The sequence below is a fragment of the Podarcis raffonei genome, chromosome 1 (assembly GCF_027172205.1).
Source record: "Podarcis raffonei isolate rPodRaf1 chromosome 1, rPodRaf1.pri, whole genome shotgun sequence".
NCBI classification, from domain to species: Eukaryota; Metazoa; Chordata; class Lepidosauria; order Squamata; family Lacertidae; genus Podarcis; species Podarcis raffonei.
The window spans coordinates 83,521,441-83,539,490 of NC_070602.1; the positions used below are offsets into that span (position 1 = coordinate 83,521,441).

Below are 18,050 nucleotides of genomic sequence, written 5' to 3' on the forward strand. Positions count from 1 at the left end.
GAACTGGCTCAAACTCCACAAAGCATGAGAACCAGAAGCTAAGGCTGATGTCTTCACATATATGCCTCTTGATCACTAGGCAGGTTGTGCAATGACACGTGCTGACTTAAACTTACCCTCCATGCACCCACACTTCTTGGCCTTTCAGGCCCAAATCTAGATGAGGATGGAGAGCAAAGATGCCCCAAGTTCTCCTGACCTTAAGGAGCATATAGTAAAGGTAAAGGTACCCCTGACCGTTAGGTCGAGTCGTGGACAACTCTGGGGTTGTGGTGCTCATCTCGCTTTACTGGCTGAGGGAGCCGACGTTTGTCCACATACAGCTTTCAGATCATGTGGCCAGCATAACTAAGCCGCTTCTGGCGAACCAGAGTAGCGCACGGAAATGCCATTTACCTTCCCACTGGAGCGGTATCTATTTATCTACTTGAACTTTGATGTGCTTTCTAACTGCTAGGTTGACAGGAGCAGGGAGAGAACAATGGGAGCTCACCCCATCATGGGGATTCAAACCTGTGTCCCTTAAGGAGCATATATGCCTTACTAAATACAAGCCTGAGAAGCAAGAAGGGCAGGGTAAGCTGGCTGTGGTCAAGTTTATTATTCTAGATTGGAAGCTGTAACATTCTGAATGAGAGAAAAATGTTAATTCACTATCATGTTGAGGTTTCCCCCAGCAGGTAAGACGTCTGGGGTGGCTTTAAAACCAAGCCAGATGGGTGGGGTATAAATAATAATTTATTTGTATTATCAGTGGCAGGGCATCTGTTTTGCCTCCAGGTCTCAAGTTCAACCTCCAATATCTCCAGTAGGGCTGGGACACACCCCAGGGGTGGTCTGTTTTTATTTTTATTATGTATTTTGTGGTTTTATATTTTGATTTTATTCTGTGAACTGCCCTGAGACCCCCAGGTATAGCGCGGTATATAAATTATTTTTAAAAACCCAAAAACCATGGAGAGGCGCTGCCAGTCGGTGTGCAGAATACTGAGCTAGTTGGACCCAATGGTCTTCTCAGTATAACGCTGCTTCCCGCGTTGCCTATGCAACCCGAGATGCTTGGTGGTGTTAAAACAGACTATAGTGCTACAATTGGAGCAACAAACGGAAGAGTTAAGCCCCTTCTACCAACACAGCACAAACGGCTGTGTGTGTGTAGAAAGGGGTGCGCGTGCAGGAAGGTGTTGCGCTTCTCCCTCTTTATTCACAGTGTAAAATGGAGACGACCACTTCCCCCGCACCCTTAAAACAGGAAACCGGGAGTGAGGTGCGAGTGCGGCCACTCTTCTCCCGCCTCTCTATGATACGCTCCCGCAGAAAGGGCGGAAGCCTCGGTCCCATGACGACGATAACACCCGCGTCGCTGGGGAGATGACGACACTCAGGGAGGCGGGGCCTGAAGGCCGCGGGGGTAATCGGGGATCCCCTGCTATGGCCGGCGTCTTCGACATCGACCTGGAAACGGAGGAGGGGAGCGACGGGGAGGAGCCTGAACTGGGGGCCTTGGTGAGGCGGGTTAGAGACTGATAGAAGGGAAAAGGGGGTGGGCCTAGCAAGGAAGGCAGGAAGGCAGGCTGGGGAGTGGAAAGGAGGGAGGGAAAAAGCAAGTTAAGACAGTAAGTAAGAGCGCAATAGTATAGATCCTTACTCGGAAGTAAACCCCACGGAGCTCAAGGGGGGTTCCTTCAAGGCATGTTGGTATAGGATTGCAGCCCATCAGTGCGTTCCTGTGCATGTCTACTGAGAAGGCAGCCTCTCTGAGCTTCAGTGGAGCATATTTGCAGCCTTAGTGCCTAATACATCTCCCACACTGGCTGGGACACTCCATTTTCCTTGGTACTGATTGACCTCTGCTTTGTCTCTCCATCTCTCCCCCCCTCTTTTCAGGAGGTGGACCCAGATCTTCGCCACACAGGCTCTGAGTGAGTATAATACAAAGTCCTGCATTGCCTCCCTGGGAAGATATTGCTGTGCTTCCTTGACCACAACCAGCTTACCCTGTCCCTCTTGCCTCTCAGGCTTGTCTGGACTAGGTTTCTTGTCTGAGATATAGGCAGACTAGCAAGAATTGCCGTGGTGAGTCACTGGGGGCCCATCTGTAGTCCCAGCTAGTCATATGGCCTTGGCATCTAGTACTTAGAGGCTCCCCCTAAGCCCAAAGGCATGTTGTCATTTTGTTATATGGTGCTGTCATTGTTACATGACGGCACTTCAAAGGAATGTGTAAGTCAAATTACAGGCCCTGCCCTAAGGAGCTTACAGTCAGCCTTTTGATGGAAGGGTGGCAACAAAGGGATAGGATGGGAGAAGCAAAGCTAACCAGGATGCTACATGCAAAATTTATTAAAACTACCACCACTCGATTTCCACTGACAATGCAATTCACTGTTTACCACTCTAATAGGGAATATGTTGGAGGTAATATAATTGACTTGCTGAATTGGAGACTAAGGCCTATGTAGTTGAGCATATATTTTGTCCAAAAAACAGCCAGCTAGATCAGATGCTTCAGGGCATTCACAAAGCAGGGCATGGAGGTGATGGTAGCAGTGTCTGACATTTAACAGGATACAGAGCTTCCATTTAGCCATCAGAGATAGCTTATATTTCTTTGGCAGTGGGTTCAGTGCTGACAATCCAGGAATTTTATGAGATCTTATGTGAACTTAGTCTTGTGCCTGTAGCTACAGTAATAAGACTTCAGGAAAGTGTGGAGCAGTGTATCCATACCCTTCAGTACCTTTTGCTATCAGAGAACCCTTATCTACTCTGTTTGCCTTAGTTTTCAACTTTTGTTCTGTTCCAGTGAGCAAGCAGCAGTTGCTGTATAGATTAGTCAGAATGTGACTAATGTGTTCTCACACAGTGTGAAAAAGCTGTTCCTCTCCCACCTGTCAGGAAAGTCAATTCTCTAGTTAGACTTCAGCAAGGGTCCTGATTTTGCTTTTGAGGCCATTTACCCCAAACCATGACTACCTGCTTCACACCTGATGTCATTTGTGACATCAGGTGTGGGGCAGGTAAATATATAGCTGCAAAGGAGCAAATCAGGAGCCAAAAGTGCCCTTCGGGTTGTCCTTTGGCAAACGGTGCTCTCTGCAAGTAAGTCTCACTGGGATCACCTGGGCTAGAGAGTTCCTCACCAGCTGTTTGGTGCAAAGAGCTAGCCTCATTAAAGTTTCCTGTTTGCAAGCATGATTTGGATTCAAACCACATCTGCAAAAAGACATTTTTCTTCTGCCATTTAGCAGAGGAAAACTGTCTTCAAAGAGGCTTGTTGTAACCCCTGATCAGCATTTATAGCCCTTTGAATGCACAGTCTCTTCACCTGTCAGAGTTGGCCTGCAGTGGGTGGAGGAGGTAAGGATCCAATTGGCCTGCCCCTGATCTAGACGATATCAGATTGCCAGAGGAGTAATGGTTTTCTTTCATTTCTAAACACTCTTTGCTTGTGTTCTAAGGTAACGTAACTTAAGGAACTTCACAGAAGGTAAATTTCCTGGTCCTGCCTCTCTACAATAATGCTCCATTCCGCATGGTCAGGGAGGCCCTGCGTTAATCCAGTGAGGCTTTGCAGGGGGAAGGAGGAAATGGGAAATTAGCTTTCTGTGAACTTTCTTAAGTTAACTTATCTTGGAGTCCCTGCCTATACCTTTATAGAACACATATGACAATTTGTGGTTTCAATGGTTCTCTTCACTCTTTTTATATATTTAACTGTCATACTTCACTTTGAAGGAGCTTCTCTGCTGTTCCTTTATTTCCCTTGTCCTTCTTTCTCTTCCACAGACTGGTGCCTGGTCATTATGAGGAAATTGAAATCTCTGAGAGTATTGTCAACAATGGCCCGGAACGCATTGGGCCCCACTGCTTTGAATTGCTACGTGTTTTGGGCAAGGGTGGCTATGGCAAGGTGAGCAGTGCTTTGGGGTGGTGTGCATTGGGAGGGTGGGGAAAGTAGGGCAGTTACGCTTCGGAATGTACATATCCCTGTCCCCTGTTGTTGAAAAAGAAGAACAACTAATTAATAGCAACAAAAACAAAAAAAGCCAGTCTGTTTTGTTGCTATTAATTAGTTATTTTCCAAAAAAATCAACTCAAAACAAATATTAAAAATAAGTGTGAAAGTGAGAGCAAAAACAACCTAAGATTCACAAATATTATATAAGAGCTGCCAGAACATAGTAGGATGTAAAGCTTTCTACCACTGTTTAAATATCTGCACTGGCTCCCAATTGGCTACCAACCAAATTAAAAGTTTCCATGCTGACTTTTAAACCCTAAACAACTGGAGACCAGGATACCTGGCAGGTGGCCTCTCACTGGCAGTAGAAGCCAATCTTTACAATTTTCCATGAAGCCCCTGCTTGTCCTTCCATCACCAGCAAATGACCATTTGCTGAGCTATCCTCTAGGTTGCCCTCCCTTGGGTAATTTGTGAGGTGAAGGCAGTAGTGATCTTTAAACACCTCTTTAAAATTTATGTATACCCAAGGTAAGTACTTTCCTGCAATTTGACTCCTAATTTTTTGTTGTGTACTCTGCTCAGTTTTATTTGTGATCATCATTTTTCGTGTTTATCTGGTTCTTAGGTAATTTCAGGCTTATGGAGGAAGTGAGATGGATGAAACAGGAAGAGAGACATGTAGGAGGCAGGGAGCGTTTGACTTATGCCAAAGTTGACCAGTTAAAATACAGGTTATTTTTAAGACCATGCCATGTTGATTAAGACTTTCTTTTGTTTTCCTTGAATCTGCTAAGGCAAATAGACTGGGAAACCATAACATGCCCACTTCTCCTTATCCTATAGTTTCATCGACTGTGTGGTATCTGACTATGACTGGGGACTGACCCTGGGCAGTCAGATGGGAGCTGAATCAGACATGCAGGCTGTGTATCTATCTATCTCCCATTATTATTCATTATCACCATCATTACAGTCATACCTTGGATCCCAAATGCCTTGCTAGTTGAATGTTTTGGCTCCCAAACGCCGCAAACCTGGAAGTGAGTGTTCCAGTTTGCGAACGTTCTTTGGAACCTGAATATCCAGTGCAGCTTCCGTGGCTTCCAGTTGAGTGCAGGAAGCTCCTGCAACCAATCGGAAGCTGCGCCTTGGTTGTCAAACGTTTTTGGAAGTTGAACAGACTTCCGGAATGGATTCCATTCAACAAACAAGGTACGGCTGTACTTTATTAAGGGCCTTTGACGCAGTCATCTCAAGGAGATGTACGACAAAAAACAGGTGCTTCTGTCATCCCTTCCCCAAAGGACTTCCTGCGTGGTTGCACAGTTCATAGAAATGTACACACGCATTGTTGCATCATGGAGTTGCATCATGTTGAAGCAACCCTCATGCTGCAAGGTGGGCTTCCAGTTGTGTAGTTGACAGGATTGGGGCCCCTCTTGTTTAGTTTCCAGATATGTGGTTTCTTGAGTCCTTGACAGGATCGCCCTCCCTCTAGCCCAGCCTTCTCCAGCCTGGTGCTCTCGAGATGTTTGGCCTACAACGCCCAGCATCCTCAATCAATATGGCCAGTAGTCTGCAATGATGCAAAATTATCGTGCGAAACATATCTGGAGGGCACCAGGTTGGGAAAAGCTGCTCTGCCCTTTACCCCTTGAGTTCTGTAGCAGCCCCTGGGGAAGAAGGCGCAATGCTGTGAGTCATTGGCAGTGGCATCGCAGAGTACCCAGGGCTATGTACTGAGGGCTGTGATATGCCTGATCCATTCTGGATTTTTGCCAGCATGCTGTGCAATGAGTCTTGCTTGTTCCCTGTGCCATTCTCTTATAAAATGTTGAGCACACAGGAGATGAAGGTTGCAGAGACTGGACGGGGGAGTCTGAGAGCCAATGATACCTGGCAAAGCTAGAAAATGGGTGGGACCTCATGAGGCTCCTCTCTTCAGTCTGCCATGGGCCGCTCATCTTGCTTATTGCTTCTGTGCCCACTGTAGGTATTCCAGGTACGGAAGGTGCAGGGCACAAATGCTGGGAAAATATTTGCCATGAAAGTCCTAAAGAAGGTAAGCTGCCTGTCTCTTTGCAGTAGAAGGTATGTGTGCTGTTTCACCCCGTAGCGGGGACCTTCATTTTCTCTCGGTGTCTCCTGCAGGCCAAGATTGCCTGTAATGCCAAGGACACAGCCCACACAAGGGCAGAGAGAAATATCTTGGAGGCCATCAAGCACCCCTTCATTGTGGACCTCATCTATGCCTTCCAAACTGGTGGTAAACTCTACCTCATCCTGGAATGTCTCAGTGGTATGGAAACAAAGATCAGCCTCTGTCCCAGTGGCTTGGTGCAACTCCCTGGAAGTCAACCCCTTCAACTCCAGGTGGATTTTGGGGTGTGAGCTGATGATTTCTCTTCCTCCTGTGTTTTCTAGGTGGGGAGCTTTTCATGCAGCTGGAGCGAGAAGGCATCTTCCTGGAGGACACAGCCTGGTCAGTGCAAGCACCACTCTAGACTGAATGGGGGTAGTCGGGAGGACTGGAGTTAGCTGCAGGATCTCTCTCCTGCTTCGTACACTGGCCATAGAATCTCTTGTGTTAGGGGTAGGAAATCTGTGGCCACCCACATGGTCAGGGATTGTGGGAGTTGTAGCCCAACAACACCTGGAGGGGCCTAGGTGGCCCATCTCTGCTGTGTACCACTTGCAGCAGTTCTGTAGGTAGGGTTTGAATGAATGGGTTTTATGGATATGCCTTTCAAAACAAAACAAAGCCAAGACTGTTTGAAAATCCTAACCTAATCTATTGTTTGAACATGGGATGGAAAATTGGCCCAGATCCTTAACGGTGACAATTCAGTAGCTTTGTGCTCACTGAACAATGCAGGATAAATATAGGAAAATGACCCTGGTGTGGTTTCTTTAAAGGAAAACAAAAACCTTGTCTTCTAATGTGGTTCTCTTTTTTGAACTATCTGGATGACATTACTAAACTAATCTGCCATACGAGTAGTAGGTTGGACCATCTGGTTTTACTTGATCCATGAAAAAAGAGAGATTTTGTTGTTTATCTTCAGGACAAACATCATAGGGTGCAGCCTGCCTTGCCTTTGTTCCATTTCTGACTCAATCCCCTGTGTGTTTACTTGGAAATAAATCCCAGTCTGCTGAGCATAGTTTACTGTTGTGTGTTTAGCAGTGCTGCTTTAATCAGTGTCCTTTCACTCATATGAGTTTTTGTTGCCTTCACCTGTAACAATTTATTCTAATATAGATTGTATTGGTCTTTTTAAGCACCACTGTCAGTTGAACATCCACAGTGACTTGTGTTACTATGTGGATTTTTTAGAGCACACCTAATCTGACTTGAGTACCTATTAAAAATTACAGCTTCAGTCTCAGAGCTGTTTCTTTGGGGATTTATCCCATGAGCAGCTACCGTATTCAAGGACTGGCTGCCCTTTGGGAAGAGTCCAGCGCATCAGACAACACAAAATTGTCAGCTAGCCAGGGCAGTGATTTTGAGCTAACACCCCTTGTGACTGGTCTTGCCCACATCATTGCGGGCCATTGAACATACAGCTGCATCATAAGATGAACCCATGGAAAATTTTGCATAGTACAACTGCATAAATTCACTTGAAAAGACTCCTCCTGCAGCCATGGCATTGGTTTATCTCCTGCGTGCACTGTAACATTAAACAAGCTTGCTGTTTTAAAAATCCATAGTGCACACGTTGAGATAAATGCACAGTGGGATAAATGCAGTTGCGACAGAAATTCAAAAGCACTTGCCAACCAGGGAAGAGGAGCAGATCGAGCATTCTCAAATAAGGCAGCTCTCCCCATTGTTGTCCAATGAAAGAGGGTCATTGTATTTGTGTGCAGCGGCATGTTGCTGCTCCTCCCTCCGGCCTGACAGGAAGGAGTGCCCTATAAATGCATGTAGCTGTTCTCAACCCTGATGATTCTTCTGTGGGGCTTCCAGAGCTTTAACTGTTGCTGGAAGTGGGTGGGCATGAGGTAATGCAATAAACACCAGCATAAAATACTGGATTGCTCAACCATGCTCTTGAGGCACATTGGAGCAAACAACTCAATGACGTTCAGAAAGGATTCTTGGGAACTTGTAGGTCTTTAATGAAGAGTAAATTTTGGGTGCCTTGCCCCTGCTCATTAAAATTCCAGAAATCATCACATTCTTTCCACTTCCCCAAGCCAAAAGGAACCTTGACTTACCTGCACCAAACAGGTATTCCTGGCTGTACCGGAAGATGCAACTTCCCATCCAGCTGCTTTCTTGGCAATTGGGTCCTTTAGTCCCACAGATGGACTGAATTTTGTGGATTGCCCTCCCCTTTTGATTGACACCAGGCTTTCTGTTAGCAGTTTGCACTGCCTGTTGTTGGGACCCGTGATTCCTCAAATATTGACATGGCAAGCCCATTCTGAACTGTTTGGGTGGTTCTGAACTTGTGTTCCTGCTGCTGACTGAGTACTTTCCCCTCTTCTTCCAGTTTCTATCTGAGTGAGATCACTCTGGCCCTTGGTCACCTGCACTCTAGTGGCATCATCTACCGGGATCTCAAGCCTGAGAACATCATGCTAAACAGCCAGGGTAGGCAGCAGCATTCCCAGTGTGCAAAAGGAGCGTGTGGTTTCAGTATGCTCCTTTCCCTCAGTTTGTTTATTTATTACTCATAATGCTAATTTATTATCCACTCCTCACCCTTTGAATACAGAGCCCCATCCCTGTTCTCTATCAGAGTCCCAACCACCACAAGTTTCAAGAACAAAAGAACTCTTCCCTTCTGTGGTTTCCAGCAACTGCATTTTAGACCAGTTGAAGTTTCCAAGTTATCCTCAAGGGCATCCCCACACGGAGCACATTAAAATAACCTAATCTCGAAGTTACTGCCAAGGCAGTAACAGGAACTCACTTTCCTGGTTTCCTCTTCTGCAGGGCACATTAAGCTGACGGACTTTGGCCTCTGTAAGGAGTCCATCCACGACGGCGCTGTCACCCACACCTTTTGTGGCACCATAGAATACATGTAGGTGACTTGGACTCCTGGGCGTTTTTGAGAAATCAGCACATGCTTTCTTCCGGTTCAGTTTGGGTGGGAAATATATGTGGGTGACTACCATCACAATACTATTTCTCCCTCTGCCCCCGCCCCCCACTTGCCTTCCAGGGCCCCAGAGATATTGCTGCGCAGCGGCCACAACCGAGCAGTGGATTGGTGGAGCCTCGGTGCTCTGATGTATGACATGCTCACTGGATCGGCAAGTCTCACTCATGCTGTGTTTGAAGGGGGGTTGGAAGCAACAGGGCACAGGGTGTCAACAGAAGGGATGCCACACATGACTGAGGGAGGGAGGAATTGTAGATCGGTGGTTAATGATAGGTCGGGTTGCAGATAGCCTTGTATCTGGCTCAGCTGGCAGTGGTCTTAGATACTAAGCAACCAACTGAACAGGTTTTTGTGGGGGGGGGGGGAATGGCAACATCTCACTACTAGTACTGTCTAGTAAGGCGTTTGAAGGGGTGAGGGGGGACTGCTGCTGCTTCCTTGTCTGTGTGTCTTCGTGTCTCTGTCCCGGGGCTAGCACAACTTCATTGTCTCCAACTTCTGTTCTCAAAGGGTTTGCACCGATGTTTTGCTGTTGGTTTCCATGCTGCACCCTTAGCCTTTCCCTCTCTGTTTCCCTTCTCCCCACCCTGGCCACCTGCACTTGCTTGAGCTGCCAAGCAGATTCTTCCTCCTCCTCTGCTGAACCCTCTGTGTCCCTGCCTTGCAGCCGCCATTTACAGCCGAAAACCGCAAAAAGACCATGGACAAGATCCTGAAAGGGAAGTTGGCGCTTCCACCCTACTTGACCCCCGATGCCCGTGACCTGATCAAGAAGGTACCAGCCCACCTGTCATTGAATTGGGTCCTGCAGATTGCATTTTTGACTGTCTTGTTGCTTAGGTTGCTATCACACCTTCCTCTCCCGGGCATCTTGCAAATGCTGCTTATATGTTTTAATAAATGCATTCCTTATGGGTATGGGTATGTAAGGGTAGGCAGGGCCAGCATACTTTGGCAGCCAAACCACTTGTGGTTGTTGAGAGAGATGGGGAGGGGAGTGTGTCTCTATTCAATGTGACACTCAGCTTTGGAGGTAGGAACTCCTGAGGTTCAGCACCAGCCCAGTGATTTTCCGCTTCTTGGTTACAAGCTCAGAAGGGCTCTCCAGAGCAGAATCGTAGATCTGTATAGTTGGAAGGGATCCTGAGGGTCACCCAGTCCAACCCCCTACAATGCTGACATCAACCAGAACTGCCCAGTACCTTTCAGTACATGACCTACCATTTCCTTCTTCCCAGAGCTGCTAGAACTGGGAAGTTTGTGTGTGTGAGTGTGCATGTGTGTGCATAGTTTGCATACCACCATGCAGGCGATCATCTTCCTCCTAAGCTTGGAAATGGTGAAGCGGGAGGAGGGGGCTTGCCATTCCTTTCTCTTGCCTGTGGCTGCTGTGTGACCACCTCTTCCCTTCCTGTAATCACCGGTCATGGTGGAGAGGCCAGCTGTCTCTCCAGTATGGCCTGTCCTCTATCTCTCAGCTTCAGGAAGTACTTGGTGCAGAAGCTGATGCTGCAGAGCATACAAGCTGAAATGGATGGGGATGTGGTGGGTGGAGGGCAGCAGCACCTCTCACACCGAGTGCTCCATTGCCCTGAGAGGCAGTGAGGAGGGGCAGGCCGTGTGCCTGGTACTGGCTAGTGTTGGGGAGGGAAGCAGGTGGAAGCTTGTGCCTCCATGGATGGTGGTGATGACATGGCAGCATGGCCAGTTGTTTGCTGTTATGGAAACTCTAGTCCATAAGATCTGGAGGTGCCAGATGGGGGAAGGCTGCCATAGTTGATGTGTAGACTCCTGTTCATGTGAAAGCGTTCTGATAATAGTGTACTCAAACCTCATCCTGCGTTCTAGAGTCCTGAGTAGAATAAAATGGAGGTTACTGTGGAAGTGCTATGCTTGTGAGTCCCATCTGCTTCAAGAGTCTGCTTCTGCCCTTTGAGCTTACCTGAGCAATATTTCTTCCATGCATTCTCTCTCTTTTCCCAGTTCCTCAAAAGGCACGCCAGCCAGAGGATCGGGGGCGGGCCAGGCGATGCTGCAGATGTACAGGTAAATTGGACGAGGGGACAGTGGCAGGCTGTGCTCTGGATGGAGATGGTGATAGTGAACTCAAACAAAAGTGTAGCCCATTTCCAGGCCTACTGTGGCAAGAATTGAGCAAAGAATTCAGAATCCTGAGAATCTATACTTATAAGAATCTATAAAAGGCAAGTTTCTATCCTTTAAAAATATGTAAGCACTGCCTGGTGAAATTTCTGGAGTGGAGCAGGGAGGGGTCTGTGCTCTGGGCAGCATTTCCAAATCTTCAGCAGCTTGCATAGTTCTTTGCCTCTTCCAATAATGATTTAAAGCAGAGTATATTTCTGCAAATGTGCTTAAACGAAACCATCTAGGTTGCAGAAGTCAGCTTTTCATGGTATAGGATTTCAATGAGGTACTTTCATTTCTTAAGTGCATCTGTCCTGAGTTCTTTGGATAGGATAGGCCAGATAAAAGCAACCTGAAGTCCTTTCCAGGCTCCTGTCCTCTTCTCCCTTTATCCCCTCCCAAGGGCTTTTCTTCTTCTCAGCTCATAAAATTCTGCACTACTGATACCTGGTGATTCACCTGTATGCCAATTTTAGTAGCTGAGAAGATTGTTGGAGAAAACTTGTTGGGAAAACCCACCAATGTTACGTTCTTTACCATTTGTGTAAGCAGTACCATGTTAAGGGGAGGGAAATCTGGCACACATAATGTGACTTTCGTGGTCTGTGCTTAGCCTTTTCACCACCATTTCTCAATAATTTTGTGACCACTGATTTTCATCCATAGCCGTATATGGTGTTCTGCTGTTCAAGTCACCCATTTAATTTGAAGTCAATCAGGACTGAGCTCTACATTCAGGAAAAAAAGCATGCAGTACAGCCCCCCATGGACTGTGGCACCAAGAATCTTCTCCTTGACATGCTAACTTCTATAGATAGGAAAATTTTGTTCTTGCAGGAAACACTCCAATCCCTGATCCAGTATTCACATTCTGAAGTGGCACCATCTTTAGAAGGCTGTACCTCTAATTCATTTTCATGCAGATTGGGCCCCAATTCTGTACTTGAAAAGGCCTACATTTGTTGCCAAGTTGAAATGACCACAAATGGGAATTTTACAAGAGGAAGTCAGTTTTTTGTTTGGTGTTTGAGTGATGGGTAGCCACTGTGGTGTCTATGAGCACTGTAGTCATCCTGCTTCTCTGGCTTTTGTGCTTGATAGACAAGGAAGCGGGGGTGGGGGTGGGGTGGGGAGTTTTCCTGACACCATAACTATAAATCTATGGAGTGCAATTTTTCCACCTGGTTGTAGATGTGTCTGCCGTCTTGCAAGCATTATGAGAGCAGCCTCAAATTTTAGGATTTTGAGGGCTTTTTTGTTTCAGGAACTTCAGATAGTTCTGGGTAGCAATAACTTCCCTGCCTTGCCTTTCAGAGACACCCATTTTTCCGACACATTAACTGGGATGACTTGCTGGCTAGGAGAGTTGACCCACCCTTCCGGCCATCACTGGTAGGACCCCACTCCTTTCTTCTTACCTAGCCCATATTTCAGCCCATGGCCTTCTTGGTTCTCAACACTTGAATCCTGCGTTGTAGCTTATGAAACTGAAACAGTAATTGCATTCTGCGCCACACACCCTTTCCTTTGGCTGGCTAAAAGCCACGATTCCTGTTAAACCCATGTGCTCTATGTCTCCCTCCCTCTGCACGGGAGCTCTGCTAAGGTGCTGTGTTGTTTTCCCCAGATCCTAGTGCCAGATTTATCCAAAGATCCGTTATCAGATCATTTCACTCTGTCCTTCTTAGCTTCACCCCTTGGGCAATTCTAGTGTAGTTGTGGCTAACCTTGGTTGGTTAACTGTGTGGCTCCTGTGGAACAGACTCCCCAAACCTGAGGACCACCACATGCTTTGGACTGTAAGCCCTAGCCAGCATGGCCCAAGGGTCAGCAACAATGGGAATTGGAGCCAAAATATCTGGAGGATGCCGGGTTTGGGAAAAGGTTTACCAGAACTACTACATGTTCTTTGTTACCTGGTCAAAATAGCAGCCCTTCGTTTGCGTAGGTAGTTGATAAAATGGGTGACAACTCTTGTTTCCTCATAAACATGCATGGAATTGATGGCAGAGATCAAAGATGCAGTGTAAGAAAAACAGGGTGGCTAAATGGATAATTAATCCATGTTGAGTGATCTTGACTTCAGGATGGTCCCCTGAGCTGTTGTAGGTGGGCTATAGTACCTCTGCATTCCATTCTTCCTGTACCAATTTGCCCTGCCTAATCAGCCCAGAGGAGGGCGGTGTGGTGTCTCCCTGGAACTCCTACTAGTTCTCTTGCTCTCTGTACAGTGGTACCATGGTTCACAAACTTAATCCCTTCCGGGAGTCTGTTGGACTCCCAAAACCATTTGAAAACCAAGGCCCGGCTTCCGATTGGCTGCAGGAGCTTCCTGCACTCAAATCAGAAGCCGCGTCGGACGTTCGGCTTCCGAAAAACGTTTGCAAACCGGAACACTTCCTTCCGGGTTTGCAGCGTTCGGCAGCTAATTTGTTCAACAACTAAGCCGTTTGAGAACCAAGGTACCATTGTATACTGATCTCCTCTTCCTCCCTTTCCCACCCGCAGCAATCCGAAGACGATGTCAGCCAGTTTGACACCCGCTTCACCCGGCAGACCCCCGTGGATAGTCCTGATGATGGCTTCCTCAGCGAGAGCGCCAACCAGGCCTTCTTGGTAAGGGACATGCAGCAGTGTTTGCCTTTCCCTAGCGAAGGGGCTGCAGGGTTGCTGCTGCTTCTGAGTTAAACCAAATCCTGAGGTTCCAGTAGTGGCCCGGATTGTAGCCGCGTTGACCAGCTGTTTCCTTCTGCAGGGATTCACCTACGTAGCCCCATCAGTGTTGGAGAGCATCAAGGAAGGCTTTTCCTTCCAGCCCAAGCTGCGATCTCCCCGCCGTCTCAACAGCAGCCCCCGCACCCCTGTCAGGTAAGGGAGAGCCACGAGGTGGCCTAGGTTCTAGAGTGCATTCCTCATGGGACTAGGGCAAAAGCAGGGCGAGCGCAGGGCCTTGCTTACGGCAATAAATGTTGTCTCCGGCATCCCTTCCCCAGGGGAACGGCTGCGCTCTCTGGGCCTTGGTCGCTGCTATACCTGTGACTCTATGTGGAATGGGGGGCAGGAGAGGACAGGGAGGCATGTAAGTGGTGAAGTCAGTAACTGGCTTAACTCCAGCCCATGTTTTGCAGCCCATTGAAATTCTCACCCTTTGAAGCCTTCAAGCCAAGCACAAGCACGGAACAGATGGAGCTGTCGCCGCCCTCGCTCATGCCGGTGCCAGAAGTCTCCGCTCCGCTGCCCATCAAAACCCCATCGGGCACCAAGAAGAAGAAGGGCCGGGGGCGGGCCCGGTAGCGGAGGCAGCAGTGAGATCCTTGGACCGTCCGCCTTGGCAGGGCGGAGCGCTCTGGTTGCCCAGGTGGACGGGGGCTCAGAGGTGGAGAGAGCTGTGCCACAGCAACGTCAAGCCCTGTTTGGGGAGCACCTTTTCTCCCCTGCTGCAAGGGGCCACCTTCCCTCCCAGCTGCAAAGGGTGGTGTGGTGTTGGTGCTTTTCCGTCATAGGGAATGATCCCTACGTGAGGTGCTTACTTTTGAAATATATAGTGAAACGTGGTGGGAACGGAGGGAAGTTGAGACACACAAAGGATCAGTCAGAAGGCGCCTCCCTCGGGGCTGAGTACGCTGCCATCTTACTGGCGGTGCATTTTGCGTGAGTGTGAACTGGGGGTAGGGAGGACTTTGCTGTTAGGACATGCAGTCTGGCTCTCCTTGCTGCTGCCAGACCTGTGGCAATTAAAGCTTTAGGACTTGTAAAGCAAGGGGCGCAACTTTGACCAGGCGGAAAGGATTGAGCAAATCCTACTGGGTGGAGTTGCACCCTCTCGCGAGAAACGTCTGCACCCGTCTACTTTCCCCAGTGTGCACCAAGTGCCAAAAACTGATGCTGCTCCCTAAGTGGCCGTGGTCAGGTCAGTCTTTCCCCCGGGCTACTACCTATCTAGCAGTGCCTCTTTCTGTACCCTTGACTGTGAGTGAATCCTAGCGGTCTAGTTGCCGCCCAGACGATGGGCTGGTAAGTGGCAAGGATTTAACAGCTTGTTTCTGAGGATTGCTGCCACGATGCCCATGAAGCTTGGCCTTTGCCAAGTAGTACAGTTATGGTTGGAGAGAGCCATGCTGTGCTTCAGTCCACGAGGAGAACGCTAAGGTGTCTCTTATCTCCCCTCTACTTTATTTGTCATAGGAAACTTTCAAAACAAAATAGAAACTCAGGCTGCATTTTTGGCGGGGCAGGCGATTGAGCAAGCTAGGTACAAACGGGAAGGGGTCAATAGGCAACACAGGGCAAAAGCAGCTTCTGCTATGTCCATGGGATGGGGCGGTGAACTGCCTTCAGTCTGTAGCTGTCTTTGCAGCGAGTGCTTCAGTGCCCTCTATCCTGCTGCTTCTAGAGGGCAGTGACATGCAGCTGTTTGCCTGGGTCCTCCCAGGCCGCTGTCCCAGAGAAAGAATGCAGATCACTCAGGAGAGCCCCTGCGCTGCTCTCGGTTGCCTTTGGGGCCCGTTCTTCCTCCGAGGCCTCCTGCACTGCTTTATCTTCTGCTGGCTCCGGATCAGCCTTCTCCTTGGACGCTTCTTGCTTTTCCTCCTCCTCTTCTTCCTCCTCCTCCTTGTCTTCTCCTTGGAGGAGCTGCTCCTGCTCCCTCTCATCCCCCACATCAATGGGTTGCTCCTCCCCGGACTCTTCATCTCCCAGCTTCTTGTCCTGGTGTCCCTGTAGCGGCTCTCCGGGGAGTTCCCCTCCCCAAAGCCCTTGCCATCGGAGCACCAGACCCCTCAGCAGGCGCTGGGGGTGGTACCTTCCTCCTGAATTGCGGCTCAGCCGACGCCACGCCAGGAACAGCAAGAGGAGCAGCAGCAGCAGCAGGCAGACCAGGAAACTCACGACGATGTCATCGCTGCTCTTGCCGCGGCCGCCCCCTCTCTCTGGAGCTGCTCCCATGGCTTTCCCTGGAAACAGCAGGAGCAGGGCAGAGAGCGCGTGGACGAACTGGGGCCTCTACAGAGAAAAAGGAGCCAGGATGAGTCCCTGCCCCAGCAATTTTAATACGACAAGGAGCCTTCAATGTTGGCCTGCTGTCTGCAGCTGTGGCGCTGTTCCCTGGGCTGTGTGGATCATGGAATTGTGCCCTGAAAACTCCCACTTGCACAGTGTTAGTTGGACTCTGATGTAGATGTTAAGGAGGGATCATGGTGAAAAGAGCAGGGCACTGCCATTGCTCGGAAGCTGTCTTAGTTTTTAAAATGTTCACCAGCAACTGCCTGCATATATATATTTTTAACCTACATGCTGCAGCTAGGAGGGCTTGCAATTAAAGAAGACAAAAAAATTAGTTCCTGGCCTTGTGTGATGTTTGGTGATTTTATTGGATGCTGCAGTAGATCTGCTCATGGGGGGCTTTGCATCATCAGTGGCAACTCGCAGACCACTAGACATTTGCTGAAGCGCTATAATGTAAGAGGAGCAAGAGTGTGTGTGATTGTTTCCTAGCACAAGCTCCATTGATACAGTCATAAAGACATATCCAGGTGGCAGAGGAGAAACTACAGCCAATAAGAGTTTATAGCAAGTTGACTATAAATTATGCAGGCTTAAGAAAATGTGCATGCATATATATTTTTCTTGCATATTTCCCCTGCTTTTTTTACGTAATTTATTCTGCTATGTTAGGGAGAGACAAGAAGCTATGTAGGGTCTTTAGAAGTCATCTTCAGTGACTACTGTGGTTTTGGAAATTCAGCAAGAATTTCTCATACTTATGATTGTGAAGATATGATAAAGCATGTACTTTTAAATATAAAAGTTGTGATTCTTTAGAAAGCTGAATTCTGTATACAAAGCCACCCTCAATTTAACCTCAACCTTTGCTTCAGAAGGTAGAACCTCTGTTTGGTGCTTTGGCCATTGGCAATTACTGTACTTTCTGCCCAAAATGACCTGAGGCTCAGTATGTCAGGTGAAGGAAAAAGATCTATTTTCGCTAAGCCAGCATATGAAGGTAGACAGTGCCAATTATCAAGCTTTGTAGTTACCAAGAAAGAGCTGGTCCATTTAACTTGGGAAACATGGTGTTTCCGCCCGGGAATGAACCAGGGACCTTTCGCATGTGAGGGGTCCATTTAACTTGGGCAGGTCTTGCTTCAGCTAATTTTATAGGGTGTATTTGTCAAATGGTGAATGTCCTATTAGACGTATGGAAGGAAGTGGGCTGTAGAAGCAGACTGCAGGGAGTTTCGGCTAACAGTTTGGTTTAATTGGATGCTGCATAGCCACACCTCTTTCTTACACTGGCGCTAATGGAATACAGGCTGGGCAACAAGTCTGTTCCTTTCTTTTTCCTCCATGTCACTGAAGCAAGGCCGCTGAATATAATTCAGCAATGGAGGAAAAGGCTGGTGCCATCAAGGAAAGGGTAATCTGGGAGAATATTAGGACTGAACATGCAGGGAAAGGGAAGTTCCAAATCAGTCTTGGGAGACAGCCTGCATAACTAAGCCTTAACTAACCTGCACCTTGGATATTTGTGGTCTTCTGTGACCTGAAAGTAGTGAAGTAAGAAGAAATAGTAGTGTTAGGCAGAGAAAGCAGCAGCAAAGGAATCTAATGTTGAGGCAATGGGACAGGATAAGAAGTCCCTGGCGGCACAGGAACAGCAAAGTCTTTTCCCACGTTCCACGATACTAATCAGCAAGGTATCTTTACAGGACTTCCAGTCTACTAACAGGATTTTTTTTGGGTTAGGAGGTGGTGGAGTAGAATAAAGTTAGGCTAGGAGATGAGACTTTGATAGAGCAGGTTTCCTACATTTTGAG

General features: G+C 48.0%; 2 protein-coding genes across 4 annotated transcripts; one reads left to right on the forward strand and one right to left on the reverse strand.

The window, feature by feature from the left end:
* Positions 1–1,375: 1,375 nt before the first annotated feature.
* Positions 1,376–15,607, forward strand: RPS6KB2 (ribosomal protein S6 kinase B2). Of its 3 annotated transcripts, none has more exons than XM_053399894.1 (15): positions 1,376–1,506; positions 1,888–1,922; positions 3,790–3,913; positions 5,961–6,029; positions 6,119–6,233; positions 6,392–6,449; positions 8,473–8,573; positions 8,919–9,009; positions 9,151–9,241; positions 9,758–9,865; positions 11,074–11,136; positions 12,550–12,627; positions 13,744–13,851; positions 13,991–14,103; positions 14,364–15,607. In XM_053399894.1, the coding sequence occupies exons 1-15, from the start codon at positions 1,432–1,434 to the stop codon at positions 14,527–14,529; spliced, it is 1,395 nt and encodes a 464-aa protein (XP_053255869.1). In that variant the 5' UTR covers positions 1,376–1,431; the 3' UTR covers positions 14,530–15,607. The 3 variants fall into 3 exon arrangements, with proteins under 3 accessions (XP_053255869.1, XP_053255860.1, XP_053255878.1); XM_053399885.1 differs by having other exon boundaries at positions 1,377–1,506; positions 6,119–6,266; XM_053399903.1 differs by lacking the exons at positions 1,376–1,506; positions 1,888–1,922 and adding an exon at positions 4,593–4,698 and having other exon boundaries at positions 3,807–3,913; positions 6,119–6,266; positions 14,364–15,606.
* On the reverse strand, positions 15,386–17,304 carry PTPRCAP (protein tyrosine phosphatase receptor type C associated protein). Its single transcript, XM_053399947.1, has one exon. It carries the CDS (start codon positions 16,177–16,179, stop codon positions 15,625–15,627), a length of 555 nt encoding a protein of 184 aa, XP_053255922.1. The 5' UTR covers positions 16,180–17,304; the 3' UTR covers positions 15,386–15,624.
* Positions 17,305–18,050: the final 746 nt, after the last annotated feature.